This window comes from Solanum verrucosum, unplaced genomic scaffold, assembly GCF_900185275.1.
Source record: "Solanum verrucosum unplaced genomic scaffold, falcon-dt-bn FXZP01000235.1, whole genome shotgun sequence".
Classification (NCBI taxonomy): domain Eukaryota; kingdom Viridiplantae; phylum Streptophyta; class Magnoliopsida; order Solanales; family Solanaceae; genus Solanum; species Solanum verrucosum.
Genome location: NW_026019948.1, coordinates 3,874,858 through 3,897,503, shown reverse-complemented (window position 1 = coordinate 3,897,503; position 22,646 = coordinate 3,874,858). Strand labels below are relative to the sequence as shown.

Below are 22,646 nucleotides of genomic sequence, written 5' to 3'. Positions count from 1 at the left end.
ATGATCATTTTTGTTAGATCATTTTGCGTTCTTTAAAGGTTGAAAAGTTTGTATTCTTATTGAATGCTAATGTATTACAGTATTGGAACGCAATAAACTTGACAAAAAATAATTTATTGATGTTAATTAGATATTCAGACTAGTTACAAAAGGATTTTTGAAGCATTTAAAGTGTGGGGTGATTGGATTATGATTAATAATTAATAATATTTGAAAAAGTTTAATATATAAATTATTTCTTTATTACTACAAGATATATCTTTGATGTATTTGATATGGTGGCTATATTTATAACTTGACATTTTAGCAATAGCTAGTTGATTACACTACTAATGTGACAATCAGGCTATAAGCCTTGATAGAAATATTGTGTAATTTCGTGAAGTGTAGTACCATTTGAAATGCTACGACTTTTCATGAAAAAAAAAGTATTTGTTGTAAGATAACTTTTTGTATAGACATGATCATTGATACATATATGAATTGGTGTGTTGGTCTATAAATAGTAAATCTTCTAATGATAATGATAAAATTCATATAAGTTGGATTTGTAACAAGCATGAAGGTACCATAAATTTTGCACCAAAATAGGCTTGAATTACATAGTGGAATAAGAATATACTTAGCGTATAAATGCTTGAAATGAAATGGTTGCAAAATATGATTTTGAAATGTTGGGGTCACAACTGATGTAACCATTCTAAGCTATTCAAATAATGATGATAATTGATATCTATGATATGCCTAAGTAAAAGATTTGTTTATAATTTATATTAATCTTGTAAAATCTAATTTTAAAAGATGTAGTATAATAAATGTGTGAATGATTAAGGCTAAAATCCTTAAACTAAACACAAGTGATGGGAACTCAACTTTGAGTTAGTATACACTCTAATAATACAGGTTCAGCGGGTAATAAGAAGCTACTTTGTGTTGCTAAAACACGAGTCTTCTTTTTAGAGCCTTGATTCAAGTGTACTGCATGTTGTTACATGAGAAGTTAAGGAGTTGTTATATGCTTGAAAATAACAGGGGCATAGTAACAAACTCCACTGGTAGACTGTTACATGAAAGTTAAATTAATTTTTAATGAAATTAGTAAATGTCTAAATAACAGGGACATAGAAGCAAATTAATTTACCTATATGTATATTGAAGTGGTGTCGCTTCAAGAAAGATCTAAAGGGTTGGTCTTGTAAATATCATGAAATCAAAATGAGCACATGGCAATATATAAACGTGCTAAAGTAAATACTGAGGTTTCTAAGCTATAAATAATATTATGTATGTGATATTTTCAATTATGACACAGAGTTATAGTTCATATCTTTTAAGATAACAATTACTTTATTAGAACTTTAAAGTCCTAAAGTTCAAATCATTATTATAAGATACTCTCTCATATGCATGATATTTTGAGAATTATTACATGTTAAAATAAAAAAATATTCCACCCATATAAACTTGAAGAGACTATATATTATTGATAGATGTGGTTACTTTTTTTTTAACTAAAAATTTTAAATTTAGGTATAAAAATTTTTAGATAGAAAGTATTTTTTCCTTAAATAAAATTATATAAGATAGAAATTTAAAATAGTCATATATATGACGAGAGGGAGTTGCTCTGATGGTAAGCACCCCTCACTTCCAATCCGAAGGTTGCGAGTTCGAATCACCAAAAAAGCAAAAGCGGTGGAAATTTCTAGGGAGGGTAAAAAAAATTTTAAAAAAATAGTCATATATCAATATATTGGACATCAAATGAAAAAAAATAGGCAATATTTGTTCTCCTCCTTTCTCACTTGTTGCGTTACGCGGCAATAAATCACTTCTTCTATTACCACGTAAGTTGTACCCAATTTGACACCCGTCTTCATGCATGTCTTTCTATCAAAATTTTCATCTCTATCTTCTTCAAACATTACACTATATATAATAATAATCCCTAGTCATGTTTCCATTCATATTAGATAGGAAAAAAAAATTACAAAAAAATGATGGTAAGAGCAAAAGTATTACCTTTCTTATTTTGCTTAGTGGTTGTAGCTTTTGGTACCAAAGAATCGGACCTAAAAAGATGTAAACATCAATGCAAGGTGTTACAACAAATAGAAGAATATCAAAGGGAAAAATGTTATGAAATATGTGAGAAATTGTATCATGGTGAGAAACAGGAAAAAGAAGAAATTAATTTCTATGAAGGAAGAGAAGAGGGGAAAAATAATCCTTATGTATTTAACGAAGAGCATTTTATTACGGGAATTAAGACTGAACACGGTCGAATTCGTGTTCTTCCTAAGTTTAGTGAGAGGTCTAAGTTGCTTAAAGGAATTGAGAATTATCGTTTTGCAATTCTTGAAGCAAATCCAAAGACCTTTGTTGTTCCTAACCATTGGGATGCTGATGCTGTCTTGTTTGTTGCTCAAGGTATAATATAATTCTTTAATTTGTGTGTTTTTTTAGACAATACAATTGTTTAAAATTATGTCTATAACTACTTAAAATATTATGTTGATTGGTAAATTTTTAACACCAAGTAATTTGGGTTAATTATCATTTCGATTTAGTGGGACATTTCTTATGTTGGGTACCATCTAGAGGTAGAGGCTCTGTGTTTGTTCATTTAAATGTTAGGGTAAATATACTAATTAGATTCTTAATAAATTATTTGAGTTTGATCAAATAAACTTGTTCCCTTCCTTTCATTGATGATCTTACTAAACCATAATTATTACTCCCTCTGTCCCAATTTATGTGACACATTTCGCTTTTTGAGAGTCAGACAAGTTAAGTTTGACCGAGAATTTGCTCATGGAATCTTCAAATTATTTAAAATGAAATTTATATATTTGTAAACTACATAAAAAGTACTATAAGTCCCAATAATTGATAATTCAAAATATTTAAAAGATATATGAAAAATTTACGGTCAAAGATAAACTTGTTTGAATCTCGAAATCCGAAATGTGTCACATAAATTGGGACAGAAGGAGTAGTTGTTTCAGATTAATTGTCTACCTTACTAAGAATATGTTTGGATTGGCTTAAAAGTCATTTTTAGCTTTTGAAAGTGTTTGATAAGGTTAAAAATAATTTAAAATGACTTTAGAAAAGCTAAAAATTAAAAATAGGTCTATTTTTTTATTTTTTGACTTAAAAAATCATTTAAGTTGATTTTTTATTTTTTACCTTTTAAGGTACTTTTTTAAGTCAATCTAAATGGTTCTAAATCAAGAAAGTATTAATTGAATTCATAATATGATAGATATGATCATTTTACTAAAAAGTAATTGTTCCATATTAATTAGCTGTCTATCTTATTAAAGCATTAATTGAACTTTTCTTGTATTATCCTTTCAATTAAAAAGTGTTCATATTTGTTTTTAAAAAGTTTTAAAAGGGGAATTAGTAAAATTAGTTTTTTGCTTATGATTTTTTAATATGCATATAAAAAGAAAAATAATCAACTAATATGAGACGGAGGGAGCTAACAAGGGGATAGATAGTACATCTATTAAGTGGAGTCGGAGTTTTGACCAAACAAACTTAATTATAATTGGTACATTAATAATTTAAATTTTAAATATTTTATTTTATTTTATTAGATAAAATTTGAACAATGATATTAGAATAGACTTGTCGCTAGTTGAATTAACTTATTATTTAGGTGTTTATATGACTTTCAGTTTTGGCCCTTTTTGGAAAGGTTATAAAATGCTGTAAGTATCCACGTTTAAAAGTTTTAAAATAAGTCTAAAATAAGTTAGAAGTCAAAAAGAATATGATTACATCTATTTATGACTTTAATTTTTAACTTATAAGTTACTTTTTACTTTTTATAAGTTCATTCAAATAAGTCGAATATACTTCATGTCTTGACTCCAAAGTCAATCCTCTGACCACTGAGGAAGCAAAGTTTTGACTTAAATTTTTAATTTATAAATTACTTTTTATAAGTTCATTCAAACAAGTCGAATATACGATATGTCTTGACTCCAAAGTCAATCCCTCTGACCACTGAGGAAGCAAAGTTTTGACTTAAATTTTTAACTTATAAGTTACTTTTTATAAGCTCATTCAAACAAGTCGAATATATGATATGTCTTGACTCCAAAGTCAATCCTCTGACCACTGGAGGAAGCAAAGTTTTAAAATAAGTCAAAAGTCAAAAATAGAATTACATCTACTTATGATTTTTACTTTTGACTTATAGCTTACTTTTTATAAGCTTATTTAAACCGATCGAATATACTATTTGTCTATGACTCTTAACCCTCTGACCACAGAGGAAGCAACTCTGCTCCGTAGGGATGAAGTAAGAATTTGAAATTGAATGGGTTAAAAATTTTGAACTCTTTTAAGTTGCTGGATTTCAAATTAATAAGCTATACATATTCAGTGAATTTTTCCTACAAATTTAGTGTTCGAGTTGGACCTCCAGAGTTTGAACAAAACTCGGAGTTTAAACTCTGGCTCCGCCCCTACCTATAGTGGGGTAACTTTTTTCCTTCACAATAATAGGAACTAATTGGAACAAAATTAATTTTTTTGTTTTATTACATGATCGAACAGGGCTAGAATAGGAAGGATATGCGCTATGCTATGATTTTGAATTAGAAATAATATGAATTCCAAATATGATTTGTTTTAAACCACAATTACCAAGTCTTTCATCCATTATTAGACTATATACTAAATTAGTAACATTGTGCAGGGAGAGGAACGTTGAGCTTGGTTCGTAAGGGGAAGAGGAATAGCTTCAATATTGGACGTGGGGATGTTATCAAGGTTTGTGCTGGAACAACTGCTTACTTGATCAACAGGGACGATAATGAAAAACTTCTCATAGCCAAGCTTCTCCGCCCCGTCTCCACTCCCGGACAATTTGAGGTACCCAACTCTCCGAATTATTGAGTGCTTAAGATGAAGTATTCAATTCTTCCACTAGACACCGTGAATAATGTCTATTCGTTTGATGCATGCAGCACTTCTTTGGGCCAGGAGGACGAGAAAATCCAGAATCTTTTTATAGCGCCTTTAGCTCGGAAATACTTGAAGCCGCACTCAATGTGAGCTAATATTTCATTCACATATATACATACTCCCTTCATTCCGATTAATGTACTATCATTTTTCACACTTCCTGGAGTCGATTTGAAGCTTGGAGATTGGATTAAATTAATTTAATATTATTAAGACATACATTTGAAAATGTGTGAAACTTGTACCATTTGAATCTCGAAAAATAGAAAGTAAAGTAGACATCAATTACAACATAGTGAGTAGTTTAATTTAGGGATAGACATACAATCGGTATTATTTTGGTATGTTTTGACTATTAATCTAATATTCTGTTGAAACAGACTAGGAAGGATAGATTGCAGAGGCTGTTCGGGCAGCCGAGGGAAGGCGTGATAATAAGAGCTTCAGAAGAGCAAATCAGGGTAATGAGCCAGCACGAAGAAGGCGGAATTTGGCCTTTTGGAGGAGAATCAAAGGGCTCCGTCAATATTTATAAGCAACGGCCATTGCAATCCAACCAGTATGGACAATTCTATCAAGTAGATGATAGCAACTACAAGCAACTAGAGGACCTTGATATTTCCCTCAATTTCGCCAACATCACCGAGGTGAGCAAATTATACCAAATATAACACGTGTTTTACTAGTTCTGTTCAATTTTATACAAGTTTAAGTGTCTATTTATGCACAATCAAAATTCGATTATGATTAAAACCACTTTTACACTATCAAAGTTATTTTTTGTATTTTTAGGTTTTACTTATTTTGATTCTCTTTTTGATAGTTACTTCACGGAGATTAATTTTTTCCATATATATAGTTGATTACTACTCGGCATGCAAGCTGACAATTCTTCCTCTGCTTGTTCAATTTGTATACATAGGGTGGCATGTTAGGTCCAATTTACAGCTCAAGGGCAACAAAGATAGCAGCAGTGGTGGAGGGTGAAGGTTACTTTGAGATGGCATGCCCACACTTGGCGTCCAAGTCCGAGTTGGGTAGACACCAAGGAAGCAAAGAAACGGAAACGAGAATTGGACGTTACCAAAAGGTGCGTTCAAAGTTGAGGCGTGGGATGGTGCTGGTCATCCCTGCTGGCCATCCGTTCGTCGCTGTAGCTTCCACCAATCAGAATTTGCAAATCGTTGGCTTCAATGTCAATGCCCGCAACAACGAAATTGTCCCTCTTGCAGGTGATTTTATGCATAAGAATTTAACTCGGTGGGTTACGGTTACAAACATATTATATATATTTGATTAACTTGCGCGGTAACAAATAATTTTAGATTTATATTCACTGTAATTGATCTTACCATCAGGTTGATTTTCACACACAAGGTAAGATTAAATGATAATTGACACAAATATGTAATGATACTCCCTAATTCATATCAATACATATTTGTTTCTGATTTTAATTTGACACAAAGTTAAAAAGAGTCGATTTCTTATGAGTTGAGTCAAAATTATTCATCTCATTTGTATTTGTTAGGGAGGAACAATGTGATGAGTCAACTGGAGAGGGAAGCACTAGAGTTGGGTTTCGGGCTACCAGCAAGAGAGGTGGAGCAAATATTCCAGAGCCAACAGGAGGAGTTCTTCTTCCAGGGACCTGGTGGTCGACAGAGTGGCCGAGCCGCTGCATGAATGGCGGGCTGTGGCTGATTCGACTCCAATGCGGGTTTATGTTGGCTACAAGAGATGGTGACAACAATGTTGTAGTTTTTGCACTAGTAATGTTGCTACTACTTCCTATCATGTAAATGGTTAATAAGTGAGTGAGTGATTATAAATAAGTAGTAGTGGCTTAGTTGGGTGCTGCTAATAAGACTTACCAACTTTAGTTGGGTTATGGCATATGAGGAAATGTAAAATTATGGAGACAAAACTGCCAACAAGAATGAAATAAAAGCGGTTTTGGTGGTTGGTTATCTGAATTTTCATTTTATTTTGTTGACTACAAGTGTTCGATTTTCATTATTGTAATCCAAAAAATAAAAATAAAAATTGCAGAAATCCCACCTTTTAGTTTATTTATTACCATTATCCCCTATAAATTCAAATCTCCAAAATCTCTCATTTTCACGCATCAGATTAGTGTATCTCGCGCATCACATAGTGTATCATGTATAAAATGTATATCAGATTAGTGCATCTTGTATCTCGTGCAGCATATAGTGTATCATGTATAAAATGTACATCAGATTAGTGTATCATTTATAAAATGTAATATATCTTACTTAATGATTAATGTATCTCGCACATCAGATTAATGAATCAGCGCTTATATTATTGATCCGTTTTGAGGGATTTCTGTAATTAAAAAAAGTAATTAAAAAAAATAGAGGTGCATGCAAGCGATCCACTTAACATTTAGTCATGTGGGCTTTGGTCTATGGCATGTGTCACTTGAAGGAGTCCAATTTAGTGACGTCCAAGTCTAGATTCCCAATTGAATTGTGTTTAAAAGCCCACAATAATCCATGTCGAAAGCCCAAAAAGAGAGAGTTGCTGAAAAGGTGTTTGAACCAAATGGCCAACTATGGTAACTTGTTCTCAGACAACAAACTCTTCACTAATTTAATGAGTGGTGGTAAATAATAATATGTGGCAGGCCAAAACTTAGAAGTTGAGTAAGGGGGTGGAGCTTGAAGAGTGAAACGATATGAACTTTCCGACCATGTGGAATGAATTTATATTTAGGTAATTTTACATAAATTTTATATTGTTAAGAGCTAATTACACCGTATTTCTATTTTAAATTTTTTTATAAAAATCGCTTAAAATTTAAGGATTTTTGATATATTACTCAACGTTCCGATACAACGCATCTTGACTTCAAATACATCACTCAACGTTTTGATACATTGTGTTTCGATTTTGGATACATTATTCAACGCTCCGATACATCGCGTTTCGATTTTGGATACATCACTCAATGTCTGATATATCACTTTCCAATACATTACCTTTAATTTGTTGATGCAAGACACACATGTCTCGATACATCGCATTTTGATATTTTACTTTTGTTGATACAAGACACACTTATCCCAATACATCGCGTTCTGATATATTGTGTAAGAGTGATATATCCGAGAATAGGACAAAGTAGAAATTTTTATAACTTTTTTCAAATGATAGGGAATTTTAGAGAATATGGTAAAATAAATTGTGTATTTAGATAATTTTTCTCTATATTTAAACACAAAATTATTGGCTTTTAGATCATAAATTTCAAAAATCTTTCTTTCTTTCTTAAACTTTGTGTCAAATCAAACTAACTCACGTAATATAAAATGAGACAGATGAGATAGTATTTTAAAAAAAATATATACACGTTTATATAGGCGCCCGTGAGGTAATGGCTCCGCCATGTGATTGATGTAGCATTGGTAGACTGGTAAGCTAAGGCAGTGGGTAAGAGTGGATCTTTCACCAAAATAAACCTATCGTAAGAAACGACATAATATGCATTTACTAATACTTACTCTTTATTTAATGATCTTCACTATATATCTCACCTCTGACACCACAGTTTACTACCACTTCTTTGTACTTATTATTACTACAAAATCATTATCTACTTTGAAACGCTATCACGCCCTAGGATATTAGTTGTGAGTTTTTAAAAAAAAATTTAGTATTGGCGTTAAGTAACTTTGTTCATTAAGATTGAGACACAATAGTGGATTCTAAAATATTTGGGTTTTCATGCTTATTAACTAACGTGCAATAATTGTTGGTGGTGCACCTGTCATCTTTAAATTCTGGGTTTCGCCAAGACACGAAAAAAAATCACATAATATTTTTGTTTAAGTTGGAATTAGAACCCGAGACCTCATGGTTTTCTATCCATTTTATTGATTACTAGGTCACATTCATGGATTTTAGTTTGGAGGAGTTAAACCGGATAACAATCACCAGACTCCCAAAAGAATACAATTTTTCTAATCACGATTTCTTAAAATATTTTGTCTTAATTAAATATATCGTTACATTTTTATTGTTATAAAAATATGTCATTAAGTTTAAATATAAAGTCTAAATTTAAAAAATTCAAATATAATATGTCATCCCATTTCTATAAATTTGTAATTAATAAGAAAAAAATGTCATAGGAGTAGTATTCTTACCAATGTGGATGCTTTAAGTAACTTTTAAATGTAAACAATTTCATGGTTCAAATTTTCAACTTTTTCTTTGATAGCAACGGGTCAATTTAAGTGCACTCCACTATTCAATTAGACGTACATATCTTTTTCACGTATACAAGTACATTGTATATATAGAAACATAAAATTCACTTATTAGATTATTTCTATATTTCCTTATGAATTTAGGGATCATTTAGCTGGAAACAAGTTATTTCAATATTAATTATCATAGAATTAGGTATTCTGAAATAAGTTATCACACTATGTATATATGATAATTTATCTCATCACTATGATATAAATGATGAGATAAATTATCTCAAACTTGACAATCAAACAAAACACCAAAATTTTATCCCTCACATCAAACGACAATATTATTTGTTTTTTTATTATTATGTAAAGATGATGCTAATAGGTAGACCAAAGTGGAAATATAGATTAATTTTGTTGTGTAGGGAGTAGTTGACAAGAGGAATCATAGAGTCAAGTGTCTGTCTGCGTCAATGATGCTCGTGTGCTAAACGTTATTTGTGAGTCAGTACATATCTGATCACTCTGACGTTTTTACTTGCTTAACAAGATATCCAACCCTTTTTTAAAATTCACCTGTATCTCAATTTACGTGACATTATTTGAATTTCAAGAGTTAAACTTTTATGAATTTAGATAAGTATTTTAAGTCGTAATAATTAACAATTTAAAATATATAAATAACATATTCTTATCAAAGAAAAACGTGTTTGACTCTCAAAGGATATCACATACATTAAGATGGGAAGAGTACCTTTTTGCGTTATTTCTTTTGTGATACACTTTTATTTCTTAATTGGTTAAAAAGAGACATATTTTTAAATTTTGAAAAAGTAATTAAATATGTTTCACATTTTACCTTTAATTAAAAAGTTTTTATAATTATACACATGTTAATAATGTCATATTTCAAGTTACAATTTTTTATTAAAAAAAAATAGTTTTTTTTAATTGAACCCTATGTAAATAGAGTACTTCTTAAAAAAGAAATTGAGGGTACGAAAAGGGAAAATAAGAAGAAGGAATTACAAGATGAGAATAATCTTACCGTAAAAAAAATGAAAGTTCATGTAAATAATCAACTGATCGTATATTTATTTATATTTATATTAGATGAAAGAATCCCATGTGGTATGGTTGGTCTCCTCTTAATTACTGCACTTGAATTGTACTACTCATGTACTGTCAATTCCTGGGTCTCTCTTATCTACGCTGATGTAATTGTAATATAAATGATTCCTTCTAATAATTCAACCACAGAAAAAGAAAAAAAAATCCAATTATTGATTTACGCAAAATTAATTTTTCAAACAAATATTATTATTTTTTGGTGTATGTTTGATTTAAAACGAAAACATTTATTTTATGTCTCACACACCACTAACAATTCGTGTGGTATCTTTTTCTCTCACAAGCAAGTGGACCCAAAAAAAAAATATAAGATTTGAGTCTATTTAAAAACACTGAATTAGCTATGGAATTTATCGGTAGTTCCTAGTTATCCGTAGCTATATAGATCCTAGCTAAATGAATTGTCTTATAATCCGTAGCTAAATCGGATTAGCATGAGATTATTGTTATATAGCTAGGAAAGTTTGTCCGTCGCTAATTCCTTATTTTCTAATAGTCGTAACTCTTACGTAAATCTACTGTTATTTGTGTCAGTAGTTGTGTGAGACACAAAATAAAGCTTCTCATTTAAAACTATTTTTCTTTTAATAAGAAAAACAATTTTTTTTTCTCCTGGTTGAAGAAAATGCCACCTAATTTCTTTAAGACCTAATCCATATTTTGGTGATTTTTTCTTAGTAAATAGTATATATAATTTAACCTGGCAAACTTAATTTTCCATTTTTTTTGTAATAATAATAATAATAATAACCTACACATCCAGAATAATGTATTGTTTTTACAAGATAAATGATTGACTAATACAGATGAACATTTAGAAATATGGACAACATTATGTTACACTAGTATATCTTTCAAATAATTAACAAAGAAAATTAGTACTTAATAATTCAACTAGAGTATAAAGGCAAAATTCATTTATATTGAATATGAATTGTGTATGTGGTGATAGTATCATGTAGGAAGTTATGTTTTGGCAAATATCAAGTGGACATGTTATGCTGAGATTGAGCATGTGTGATAACAGAGAAATCAGAGCAAGTGAAATTAATCATTGTGTAATGAATATTAATGTAATAGCAAATAGGAAGACAACATTATTTATCTTCCAAAAATATGGTACTCTTCCAAATGGACTATCAGATTCAACTATATCTATTATGTGTATATACAGTAACGGCAGAATCAAAATTTTCATTTAGAGGTATTAATGATTATTATAAAAAAAATTATTATGAGACTAGCAAAGCTAAAACAATACGCGGCCCCAAGAAATTTCGTGACCCCTTAACCAGTGAACTAAATCTTCAATGGTAACCAAATATTTCCAAGGGTCATTCTCTTTTTTGGCTCCTCTCTGTACAATCAAGTAGTATTAAAGAAGGAGTTACTTGAAGTTCAGGAATTTTGATGTGAAAAAAAATAATCTAGGCTATTAGAGTTTATTTAATTATTAATTTGCATTATTGTCCTTAACAAGCTTATTTAACTACATATTTATATTTACTTGATTAATAACAAAATTACAAGTTGTGTTGATTCGTCTATTCTTGATCTCATATCAAATTCAATTGTACCGATTTTCAAATAAATAGATCATTAAGAAATCCTTTTCCAAAAAAGACACGCCCAAAACATTAAACCGAAAACTATTAAATTTATTTAACAAGAAATAATAATAATAATAATAATAATAATAAAAAGTACTTTCTTTAGTTTATATCAAGTGAAATGTTGGAGCGTTTTTCATATTTACTCTTAATTTAACTAGGTTCTTAATTACTTTATATTTTTTAAGAGAATAATCAAAAGAGTGTAATAGTGAAAAATATTTTTTAAAAGAATATATTATATGAAATATAAGGACAAAAGGTGTTGTATTATTAAATTAAATTAAATAATGCTCAAAAGAGTAGGCAAATCAATTTGATGCTGCAGAAAAAGGAACAGCTTGGACATCCCTCCACTTTCTTAATTTCTTCGGATTCTGTCTCTGTCTTTTTGTTTTTTTTTTTAATTTGAAAAACTTTTATTTGCATTTCAGAATGCACATTTCTATAATCAGATTTTTTTTTAAAAAAATAATAAAATAACATAAATAAATTAAAATGAAAGAAATATTGTATAGCCTCTTGAATCCTAATTATCGAATATGCAATTGAGCCATGATGACTCAGATATAAAAAGGCAACGAAAAATATATTTTACGTAATCTTTTGATAAGTATTTATTGATATATAATAAATAAATCTATTATAAATTATTTGCAAATATTATGAGAACAATTTTTTTTTACATAATTTACAGAATGAGATCAGGAGTAGGATCAGTGGTAGGGGTGGTTGGGTTGGCGGAGTGTTTGGGTGAGAAATTACTTGAAAAAATCCATCTTTTTGCAGAAGAGTTTATTTTGTTGATTTTTAAGGAATTTATTTTCTTAAAGTATATTTGGAAAATATTTTTGAAAAATCAAACAAGAATTATTGTTTCCATACCAAATACATCATAAGTACTAACCTGGAATATATATATATATATATATATATATGCCATACGATTTTAAATAACTATGTATCTATCACGAAATATAAATTAAAGGGATTCAAATTTAATATCAATGGTATTTTTTAAGAAAAATAAATGAAGGCCAGGGAAAGGGAAATGGGGAGGGGGTATTGCAAGGTGAAAAATTAAATCTCATTAACAATAAGATGAAAGTTTAGATAATCAAAAACAATTAATTTGAGGTCGCCCTAAAAAATCTCATTTTGAAAACTCCAATACTTCCTACTATCACAACTAGAAACAAAAGCTTTTTCCACCTCAAATTAACGGAAAATGTATGTTACAAAACATGATTTTTACCATCTCATTCTCGTCGAATCAATTCACTTAAGAAAATGCATGGTGAAAAATTGATTCTCGTTGAAATATTGGGAATAGCTAATGAACTTTTTTTTTCTTTTTCACCGATCTAATCAAAATATTTATGGGAATAGCTGAATATTTTTTTTTGGAGAAACTACCTTATTATACATACTATATATATTAATTCTACTCATACTTTCAATTAGTTACATATTTTACTTTTAATTAAGAATTTTCTACCATATATTGAAAAAATTCACCTAGATACATGTATTTTTTTATGTCAGATACACTAAAATAGAGAGGGAAGCGAGCGAGATAGTCATGTATCCCCGATACATGCAAATTATACTAGATATTATGTATCTGGTGTGATTCGCATGTCTGAGATACCAAATACATAGGAAAGTGGCGAGTGAGATTTGTTATGTATCCTATATACATGTGAATTCACTTGAATACAATGTATCTAGAACAATGTACACTTAAATTTGACTCATGTATCCTGAGATACATATATCTAGATGTATCTGAACTCACCAAAATCTGATAAAATTCGTAATATTGCAAACTAGAATCTATCTCAATAATTAGCTCTTATACTAGTGAAATTTCTATAAGTTTCTCGTATTTTTTTCTGGAGTGATTCAAATCAAAAGATCTCTACAAATAGTCATATAACATTTTTCATTAGAAAATTTCAATGAAAAAAATAGTGTTTGTTAGTAGTACAACAACTAATGTATTTTTTTCAAGGCTCAAACTCAAGAATTTTAATTGAAAATGAAGGAATACACTTATCACTCCACCATATCTTTGGGCATGTTTGAAAAAATAGGAATGTTGTAGAGACAGCGAAAAATGTCTCTTAGATTCTACGAACAACAATAAAAAAAAAGGACGAATATACCCCTCCAAACTATCGTAAATGGTATGCAGATACCCTTTGTCATACTTTTGGGACATTAGTACCCCTGCCGTCTAAAAATTAGAGCATATATGCCCTTCACTCTAACGGAAGACTAAATAGGAACGCATAGCGCAATCTTATTCATTGGTCCGATATTTAATAAATATTAGATCGATGAATAAGATTATGACATCTGTATGTCAGTAATTAGTATAAAGGTACAACAACAAAATAGAAAAACTTTGACTCGCCAAGAGAAAAAAACAAGAAAAGAAAAGATGAGAATTCACAATTTCCGATGCAAAGTGAAAATTGACTAAAATGTGACGTGCGGTCTCTGCATGAAATGGACCTTGGCTTTTTGTAAGGATTCCCATACACTACTCTCAACACATTCAAACAAAGAATGATCCAAATATATATTAAAGTAAGAAAACTTACGTAAAGTTAAAGATAACATTAAACAAACTACTACTACTATTTAGGTTTCCATTCTCCCTTCAATAAACCTATTTTCTAGATTTAGCTCTATTTTCCAAAATTCACACTTGCAATTCCATTAGTTAATATTTAAGAACAAAACTGAGTTTACATATGACAATAAAGAAGCAGTAGATAGACACAGAATTATCAAATAATGAATTTCCATGTTCTTAGTCTATGAAAAGAAATCAAGCTTGTATGTGAGTCAAACAGAAAATTACACTTTATATACAAGATTAGAATAATTATATATATGTAAAGTAGATGTTGAATCCACTTAGCTTTTTCGTGTGTTTATTTTCTCATATTTGAACCATCATATAGAATATTCTGGCTCCACCACTGACGTAAATGGCTTGCTAAAGACATAATTAAGTACATACAAGAATGTTATTTCTAATAGTTTAAGTTTTTAGATAAGATGATATCACACGGTTCAACATACACACTTCAAATAGAAAGTGGAAACCAAAGATTTATACAGAGCATGGACATGTCAATTTAGAGTGCTCCAATTCCATATGTAATTACTGCTGCATTCCTTTATATGATGGCATTCCAATAAAGAAGCTGACAATTAATGCATATATGTGAGAGAAAGCACAAGTACTTCTGCTTTGTGCTTTTCCACAGAATTTCAATAGTACTTGGTTTTTAAGTTATAATCAACACTTGCTACCCTTTTGCCTTACTGAGCACAATCCACAAACATACAAACTCATGAATATTGAACAAAGAAAAAAAAGAGAACAGTAAAAAAAAGATATGTAGAGCAACAACAATAAGCATCCAAGCAAACTGTGATTCCTTTTTCTTTTCAGGAATTTTTTTTACTTTTCAGTAATGTCATTGATGTTTGATGCCCACTCCCCCCCCCCTCCCCCCCCCCTCCCCCCCCCCCCCCCCCAACAACACAACATATCTTATTTGTCTGTGACAATGAGCACAAACCAAAGTTTCTTTTTCTCCAAATAGAACATAAAGGTCCACAAAAAATAAAGAGTGGAAGGACTCAATGCATCAACTTTCATCATTTTTTTGTATCAGGGTGTTCCTTTTAGTCCTCAAAAGAGATGAAGAACCTTGAGAAAGTTGATTTGCATCGGAGCAAATTCTTGCCTTAGCCATAGCACCTTCTCAAGAGTTTCTCTCTGTGTGTCACCTGTATGAAAATGAATTGAGAGAAGAGTGAATAACGATAAAGTCTTTTGATTGTGAATCAAAATATTGAGAACTAGTGAATCATATTGATTGTGTATTACGTTCATTTTGTTACAGAATCATCACCTGATATATATAACCATATCCTTGTATTAAGAGCTATAACAATTAATCGATGCTGCATTTTGGAATAAGAGACCGGTCTCAACATTTCTAACAGCTCTGAATCTTTGCGTAATTACTTCTTGCTTGTCTGTAACCACATTATATCTGGCAGAACTGCTCTGCTCCACTCCTGAAATTATTTTCTAAGCAAATTAGCCTAGGATTCTTCAAAGTTGAACATAAGTTCTTTCCATTACTCATACTACTGACACGACTGCATTGATCAGTTAAATTTTACACTCATGCGGCAGCACAAATGTAACATTATCTCAGCAAGATTCGGTATGAGGTTTTACCTGACTCGAGGCAGAAGAACTGCAGATATATCATATAGCAAAATTATCCCTTCTGAAGTCCTCTCATTTTGCAGTGTCCTGTTCAGCAGAGTTGAGCTTCAATTTTAAGTACTAAAACGAAAATTATCTCCATGTAAACTCAGTTAAACAAACTCACTTGCTAAGAATTTTCCTCTAAATTTTGCAGCATAAAGTCCAAAACTCCAAGTCTTGACTTCCTGACCTAAAGGCATCTGCTGCTTCAGAAAGAGTAGATATGTTAGCTAATGGAAAATATTTAGTATGAAATCTAACAATCAGAATCCCGAATACAGAAGCATACCTGAATATGGAGTTCTGTGGATAGGATTCTTCATTGAAGATCTGCATTCTTAGTAATAATATCCATCATATCCATATGAAGGGGGCAATAACTCTTCAACTTCAACCCTAGAGCTAGCACAACTCAAATTTTTCTTTATACGATGGCGGTTGATGGACTCGACCTCAGCCAAGAGTATACTATAAACTGGTCTATGATCCGAGAATCTGGACTCTCCACGAACATAAGATATTTGATATAGGCCTTGACCATACCATAATATGCGATCACACCTTCATTCACAAGTCATAAGTTTTAGATGTCCAACTATGTAACATGAACAAGATATGTATAACCATGCGAAAGGAGGGAATTTGCGCATAATGCACATAAAAACACATTGTGTTATTGTTAGAAGGATTACCAAGCAGGGGTTCTTCGTTTCTCTTTTGGGTGTGTGTCCTCTCCAGCATATCTGTCGGAATTACTTGAGTACTTGTATGTTGGAGGGAAGTATATTCTTCCTTCACTCCATCCATTAAAAACACGTCCCATCATCTGCTCTATCCGTAGCTGTGATAAAAAAGACAAAGGTTACAATTGATGATTTGGTGTGACTTCAAAATCTGGCAAATAAGAAAATGAAGGAAAGAAGAAAAGTGCTTGTGGAATATGAATAACATACCTGATCATTTTCTAACAGCACCCTCCAATTGCGCATCTCCACCAGTGCCTTGGCAGTTCGGTAAGACAAGGCAATCCGATAGTTCAAATCCCCAAGCCATATAATCCGACTTCACAAGCGCAAAATCAAAGTTAGGACATAAAACAAGACAAGAACCAACTTCAGAGCAATGAACATCATCTTAAATATAAATAACAGGTCAGGTAGACTATGGTCATTATTAAAAATCAATGTAGATTTTATAAGCAAGGGCTTTACTCATGCTCGAGGATTGTTTGAGGAGAGTTGTCATCCCCAATGCCATGAACCCTTGGAAACCTTGTTTTCTTTAGAATCTCCAAGACATCAGAGTTTCTCCGTAGCTCATCTCCCTCTTTCTGTCCAGATGTTAAATGACTACAAATGAAGCAGAAGCTTGTTTGGTGCAGTGACATGCTAACTGAGATTGAGCCCTGCAAATACAGTGGGGATTAGGACTTGTGCACATATGCAAGCAATTAAAGCTTTTACAAGATACCGTAGAAGGAAAATACCTTGTTCCCTAGATAACCCATCAATCCTCTGCCAACACAAGATACTTTCAGGTTGCGAACATCGTCCCTTAGATCACTTCTAATCCAAATAGTAAGAAATATTCCAACCATTTGCTTACTCGCGACGAGACAATATCTTGATTTCAATGGCTGTCTGTCTTTGTCCTCTAAAGTGATGGAACCACTGTACGAAATTGGGGAATAGTGGGTTGTAACCGGTGAATAATCATCTGGACAATTTTCATCATCAGAGGAACCACCCCATTGCGCATATGGGTCATAATCACTTGGCCTTCCCCCAAAGACACCTCTATCACAAACACTAAATCGCCGATCAAGTTGAGCCCGTGGCATTGACATTTCACTCTCCATTGCTCTCATGCTACGGCTTAGCGTCTGAAATGAGCGGCGGTGGAAGAAAGATGGAGCTTCATCTCTTACCGATCCCTCAAAGTCAGCATCTAGCTCAACAACAGGATTAGGAACTGGAGAGGGTGTATGATAACCACCACTTGCTCCGGGAAGACTGTTCAGAGTCTTCCGAATGAGTGCTAACCATTTTCTAGCTGGGCCATTATCTTCTGTCCCCAAAACATTACCAGCATTCAAAGGAACAATTTCTTGAAACCTAACAACTCACCAAATAAGACTCAATAAGTATAATCATTCTCAACGTAAAAGTATTTGTCTAAACATGACGATTAATCGGTTGTTACTCACCCCAGAACATAGATGTCAGCAGGAGGTGAGGTATGAAGCCAATCATCAAGACTTAAATTACTAGGTGGAGATTTTCCGGCCACATTCCATGTTGCTACAAAGACCCTGTGCAGGAAACAAATAAACATACATCCAGAGATATGCATACTTCATAAAAAGACAGCTCTCAATAAAACTGAACAGATTAAAAAAAAAAAACTTACCGGTAGTTATTCACATCTGTAACTTCTGAAGTGTCAAGGTCAATCTTACTTCGATGAAAACGATCAGCATTCCTTCTACTTGACTTATCTATAAGTTTTTTTCAATTAAACAAAACAAAAACACAAAATATACGATTCAGAAGACGGACTGCCAACCAGGAAAAAGAGGAAAATAAAATCATTGATTCCTTGCTTATGTTGTACAAAAACAAGTGGTTCGAAGAGTGTTGTGGTCCAAAGGGTAATTCTACTGAACCTGTTTTGCTTTTCTTAATAGTGGATGCCTGCCTCTCTGATAAGTTGTTCCTCCATTCATCATCAACACCTGAAAAAGCATGGACATAAAGTGGTTAAAGCTGTGCCATTTTGCTGTTACAGCATATAACTCACATATTTTGAAAAATGAAGCAAGAAAACACAACCTAAAACCTAGGAAAACAACAGGGAACCAAATTTCAGAAAACAACAAAACAAAGAGTAGATCTCAAAGAAGAACATGAAAATGGCAGACTTATTAGATTCCAAAGACTACTATACAAAAACATGCAGTGATTATTGCAGAATCAACCAACCAATCAACCAGGACAATTACAGTCAGTGAAAGTTTAACTTTAATTAAACCTCCATTACTTTACTTGTTAATTAATTACAAAGTAAAAACTCCAAGAACCTCAAACTCAAAATGCAATTTTTAGATTTAACCCTTCAAAAGTAAAGACTGATTCAATTACCTCCATTGACAATATCATCAGCTTGAAAATCCTCAGCTTTGCTCCTGATATTAAACCATTTCTTCACCAGACTCTTAGGCCACGAGAGCTTCATCAAAAACACACACAAAAAAAAAGGTAAATTTGGGGAACAAAAAAAATGCAGAAAACATCTTCACATTCTTGAAAAAACAAACCTTGGTTTTCTTAGAGCTTTCATCTCTCATTGTTTCAGAACTTCATACGAGAAGAATGCCCAGTAATTGTGGGTAATAAAGATCAAATCTTTCTGCTTTTTTTTTGTCCAAAAATGGATTTCAATGAGATCAAGAATCAAAACAAATTTCTCCAAGAATCACTCAACTTTGGGATTTTCTTTTCAATTCAATGAAATGGGGTTGTTGGGTATGAGTTTAAAGATCAAGAATCAACAAAAAGAAGCAATCTTGCAGCATAAAAACAAAGAACATTTAGGAGATTATAGTCAAATAGGCCCCAGAAGTAATGAAAAGAAAATAATTCTGGATAAGGAAGATGTGACAGTTGGTGTGCATTGTATGCAAAGTATAAAAGGAAGCAAGAATCTCAAATGGGCAAAACACAGAATTAATGACTGTTGGATTCAAGAACCATAGAAGAAGAAAATGTTAGAGAAAGAGAGAGAAGAAGAGGGTCTTTGTGGGGACTAAGTAAAATGTTGTATTTTCTATACCTCGTTCTTGTTAACAAGGCAAATTTGAAGGGGAATAAAGTGCAGGGGAGCAACAACAAAAAAAAATATACTATTCTTACCAGTCTCTCACTTTAATATAAATCCAATAAAAGTGCCCGGGAAAAAACAGTAAGAAAAAATAGCTCACATTAAAAAGAATTTTTTTAGTTGGAGTGATATAGGAGGTAGTCCTATATATATGAGCTAAAATAGTATTTTTCAACGCATACAAATTAGGGGCGGAGTCACGTAGGATCGATACGGTCGAGGAGTTTCGACTGAATTATCTTTGGTGGAAAATTAAGTTTATATATATGAGCTAAAATAGTATTTTTCAACGGCATACAGACTAGAGGCGGAGTTACGTAGGATCGATAGGGTCGAGGAGTTTCAACTGAATATATTGTTAAAATTATTTTTTATGTGTTTATATAGTAGATGTTAAACCTCCTTCGATTTCTTTGTATGTTTGCTTACCTCTTCATATTTTGATTCTCTAGTGAAAATTTTGATTTTGTTACTAATACGAAAGGGGCTCCTTATTGGGTCTCGGAGGAGCTAAGATGGGCTTTTTTTTTGTCGTTTGATTACCTTTGGCAGAAAATTACGTTGTTTATATATTATTAAAATGATTTATTATGCGTATATATAGTAGATGTTAAATCCCCTTCGATTTCTTTGTATGTTTACTTCTTTCATATTTTGACTCTCTTAGATGAAAATTCTGACTCCATTACTGATACTAAAAGGGCTCCTTGTTGGGTCTTGGAGGAGCTAAGATAAGCTTTTTTTTTGTCGTTTGATTACCTTTGGCAAAAAATTATGTTGTTTATCTATTGTTAAAAAGATTTCTTATGTATATATAGTAGATGTTAAACCCCTTTCAATTTCTTTGTATGTTTACTTCTTCATATTTTGACTCTTTTAGTGAAAATTCTGACTTTGTTTCTTATACAAAAAGGGCTCTTTATTGGGTTTTGGAGGAGCTAAGATAGGCTTCTTTCCCTATTGTTGGATACTAATATGGGAATTGTTTTGAGTCTCCCATGTTGTTTTTTGGGTTTTAGGAAAATTGAAGAATGTATTTTTTTTTTCTCTCTCTCTCAACTTGGTTTATATTAAACTCAACACAAAAGAACAATGTGTTGGTTTGTTGCTTTGTTAAACAAAACCAGAGGGGTATGTATTGGCTCAAACTAAACTTTGTGTCTTGAGAAGCAAAGGCATTTGTCCCTATATTAGGGTCTTTGTTCTTTAAAACATTTCATAGATATAATTGCAAGTTTTTTCTGTTTTTTTTCTTGTCATTAGATGCATGGACTCGGTAATTTAGATAATTTTTTGTCTAAGTGGTCCATCAATTTTAAGTGATTTATTTTTGTCCAATTTAAGCCATTTGACAATCTTAAATTACATTTATATATGTTGAGTGACAGCAAAAGCAACTTATGTGTTAACTTTTCTACTAAAAGTTAAATTGTGTGTTATATAAAGTTGATAGAATACGATAAATCTTTAAATTTGAGTTTACTGATTATATATAATCGATATTGACCATAATTCAAATTAGTTTGTAGTCAAAATTACAAATTTACTACCTAAATTTCAATCATAGATTGTTGTACAAAATTTATATGATTATATACATATTTTATATAATTTTTATCCGAGTTTTACTCTTCGAAGTCACTTCCAATTACAAGTAGTAATAGTAGTTTTTTTCGTATACAAATTAATGGTATTTTTCTTATGTTTTTTTTCCTTTTTATCAGATTTATATTAATTGTGTTCGTTGTCATGACTTTTGATGGAATATGTTCATTATAATAAAATGATGATACAAGTATTGTTAATAATTTTTAGAACTTATGAGTATAACTGTATAAATCATATTCTTTATAAATAAAAAAAAAGTCAAAAATTTCTCTCAAAATTTATGGCTAAACTCATGGTGAAATGACTTGCCAAATATATATGAGAATTTGTAGCCAAACACTAGCTACGTAATCTCTTCTCACAAGTTCTACTAAATTACTTCTTATTTGTTGTTGGTGGGAGTTGACAAATATTCCATGAAATTAATTAAAATATGTGTAAGTTAATACATACATGAACACTATTAAAAAAAAAAGATACATGAAATCTTTTTAAGTCAATTACTTAAGTCTTTTTACTTTTTAGTCCTCTTATAATAAAAAATGATGAATCTTGGCAAGTCAGAAGTGATTAGAAGTAGTTGGATATGATTAATTGTTGCAAATCTTGAAGAAAATTAAACAGTTGGTGAGTCTCCATCGTATTAAAATCATGGGAAATTTGCAAGTGATAGTGAAATTAAAATATGAAGAGGTCCCAAGCCAAAGATAAAGTCATAGTTGAACAAGTTTGTACAAAAAAGAAGTTAAGCACGTTGAGGTTCTTCTTTGTAGCATGGACAGGTCTACACTTCAACCATAACTACTTTATCCCATTATTCATCAATTTATTATAACTATATTCTAGTAGTACTATTTTTATCATATATATATATAGGTACATGAAAATTCTTCAATT

The 22,646-nt window shown here is 31.3% G+C and overlaps 2 protein-coding genes across 5 annotated transcripts; one reads left to right on the top strand and one right to left on the bottom strand.

Annotated features, from left to right (window-relative positions):
• The first annotated feature begins 1,997 nt into the window (after window positions 1–1,997).
• Window positions 1,998–6,727, top strand: LOC125812161 (vicilin Cor a 11.0101-like). Its single transcript, XM_049491655.1, has 6 exons — window positions 1,998–2,430; window positions 4,718–4,893; window positions 4,989–5,072; window positions 5,367–5,633; window positions 5,909–6,218; window positions 6,518–6,727. Exons 1-6 carry the CDS (start codon window positions 1,998–2,000, stop codon window positions 6,670–6,672), a joined length of 1,425 nt encoding a protein of 474 aa, XP_049347612.1. The 3' UTR covers window positions 6,673–6,727.
• An 8,795-nt stretch (window positions 6,728–15,522) lies between these two features.
• On the bottom strand, window positions 15,523–19,683 carry LOC125812127 (type I inositol polyphosphate 5-phosphatase 4). Of its 4 annotated transcripts, XM_049491622.1 has the most exons (14): window positions 19,579–19,677; window positions 19,403–19,490; window positions 18,928–18,996; window positions 18,672–18,759; window positions 18,469–18,573; window positions 17,749–18,376; window positions 17,474–17,667; window positions 17,216–17,324; window positions 16,955–17,103; window positions 16,552–16,823; window positions 16,387–16,462; window positions 16,230–16,307; window positions 15,895–16,063; window positions 15,523–15,769 (listed from the first exon to the last, which is right to left on the bottom strand). In XM_049491622.1, the coding sequence occupies exons 1-10, from the start codon at window positions 19,606–19,608 to the stop codon at window positions 16,601–16,603; spliced, it is 1,683 nt and encodes a 560-aa protein (XP_049347579.1). In that variant the 5' UTR covers window positions 19,609–19,677; the 3' UTR covers window positions 15,523–15,769; window positions 15,895–16,063; window positions 16,230–16,307; window positions 16,387–16,462; window positions 16,552–16,600. The 4 variants fall into 4 exon arrangements, with proteins under 4 accessions (XP_049347579.1, XP_049347575.1, XP_049347583.1 ...); XM_049491618.1 differs by lacking the exon at window positions 15,895–16,063 and having other exon boundaries at window positions 19,579–19,683; XM_049491626.1 differs by lacking the exon at window positions 15,895–16,063 and having other exon boundaries at window positions 16,387–16,468.
• Window positions 19,684–22,646: the final 2,963 nt, after the last annotated feature.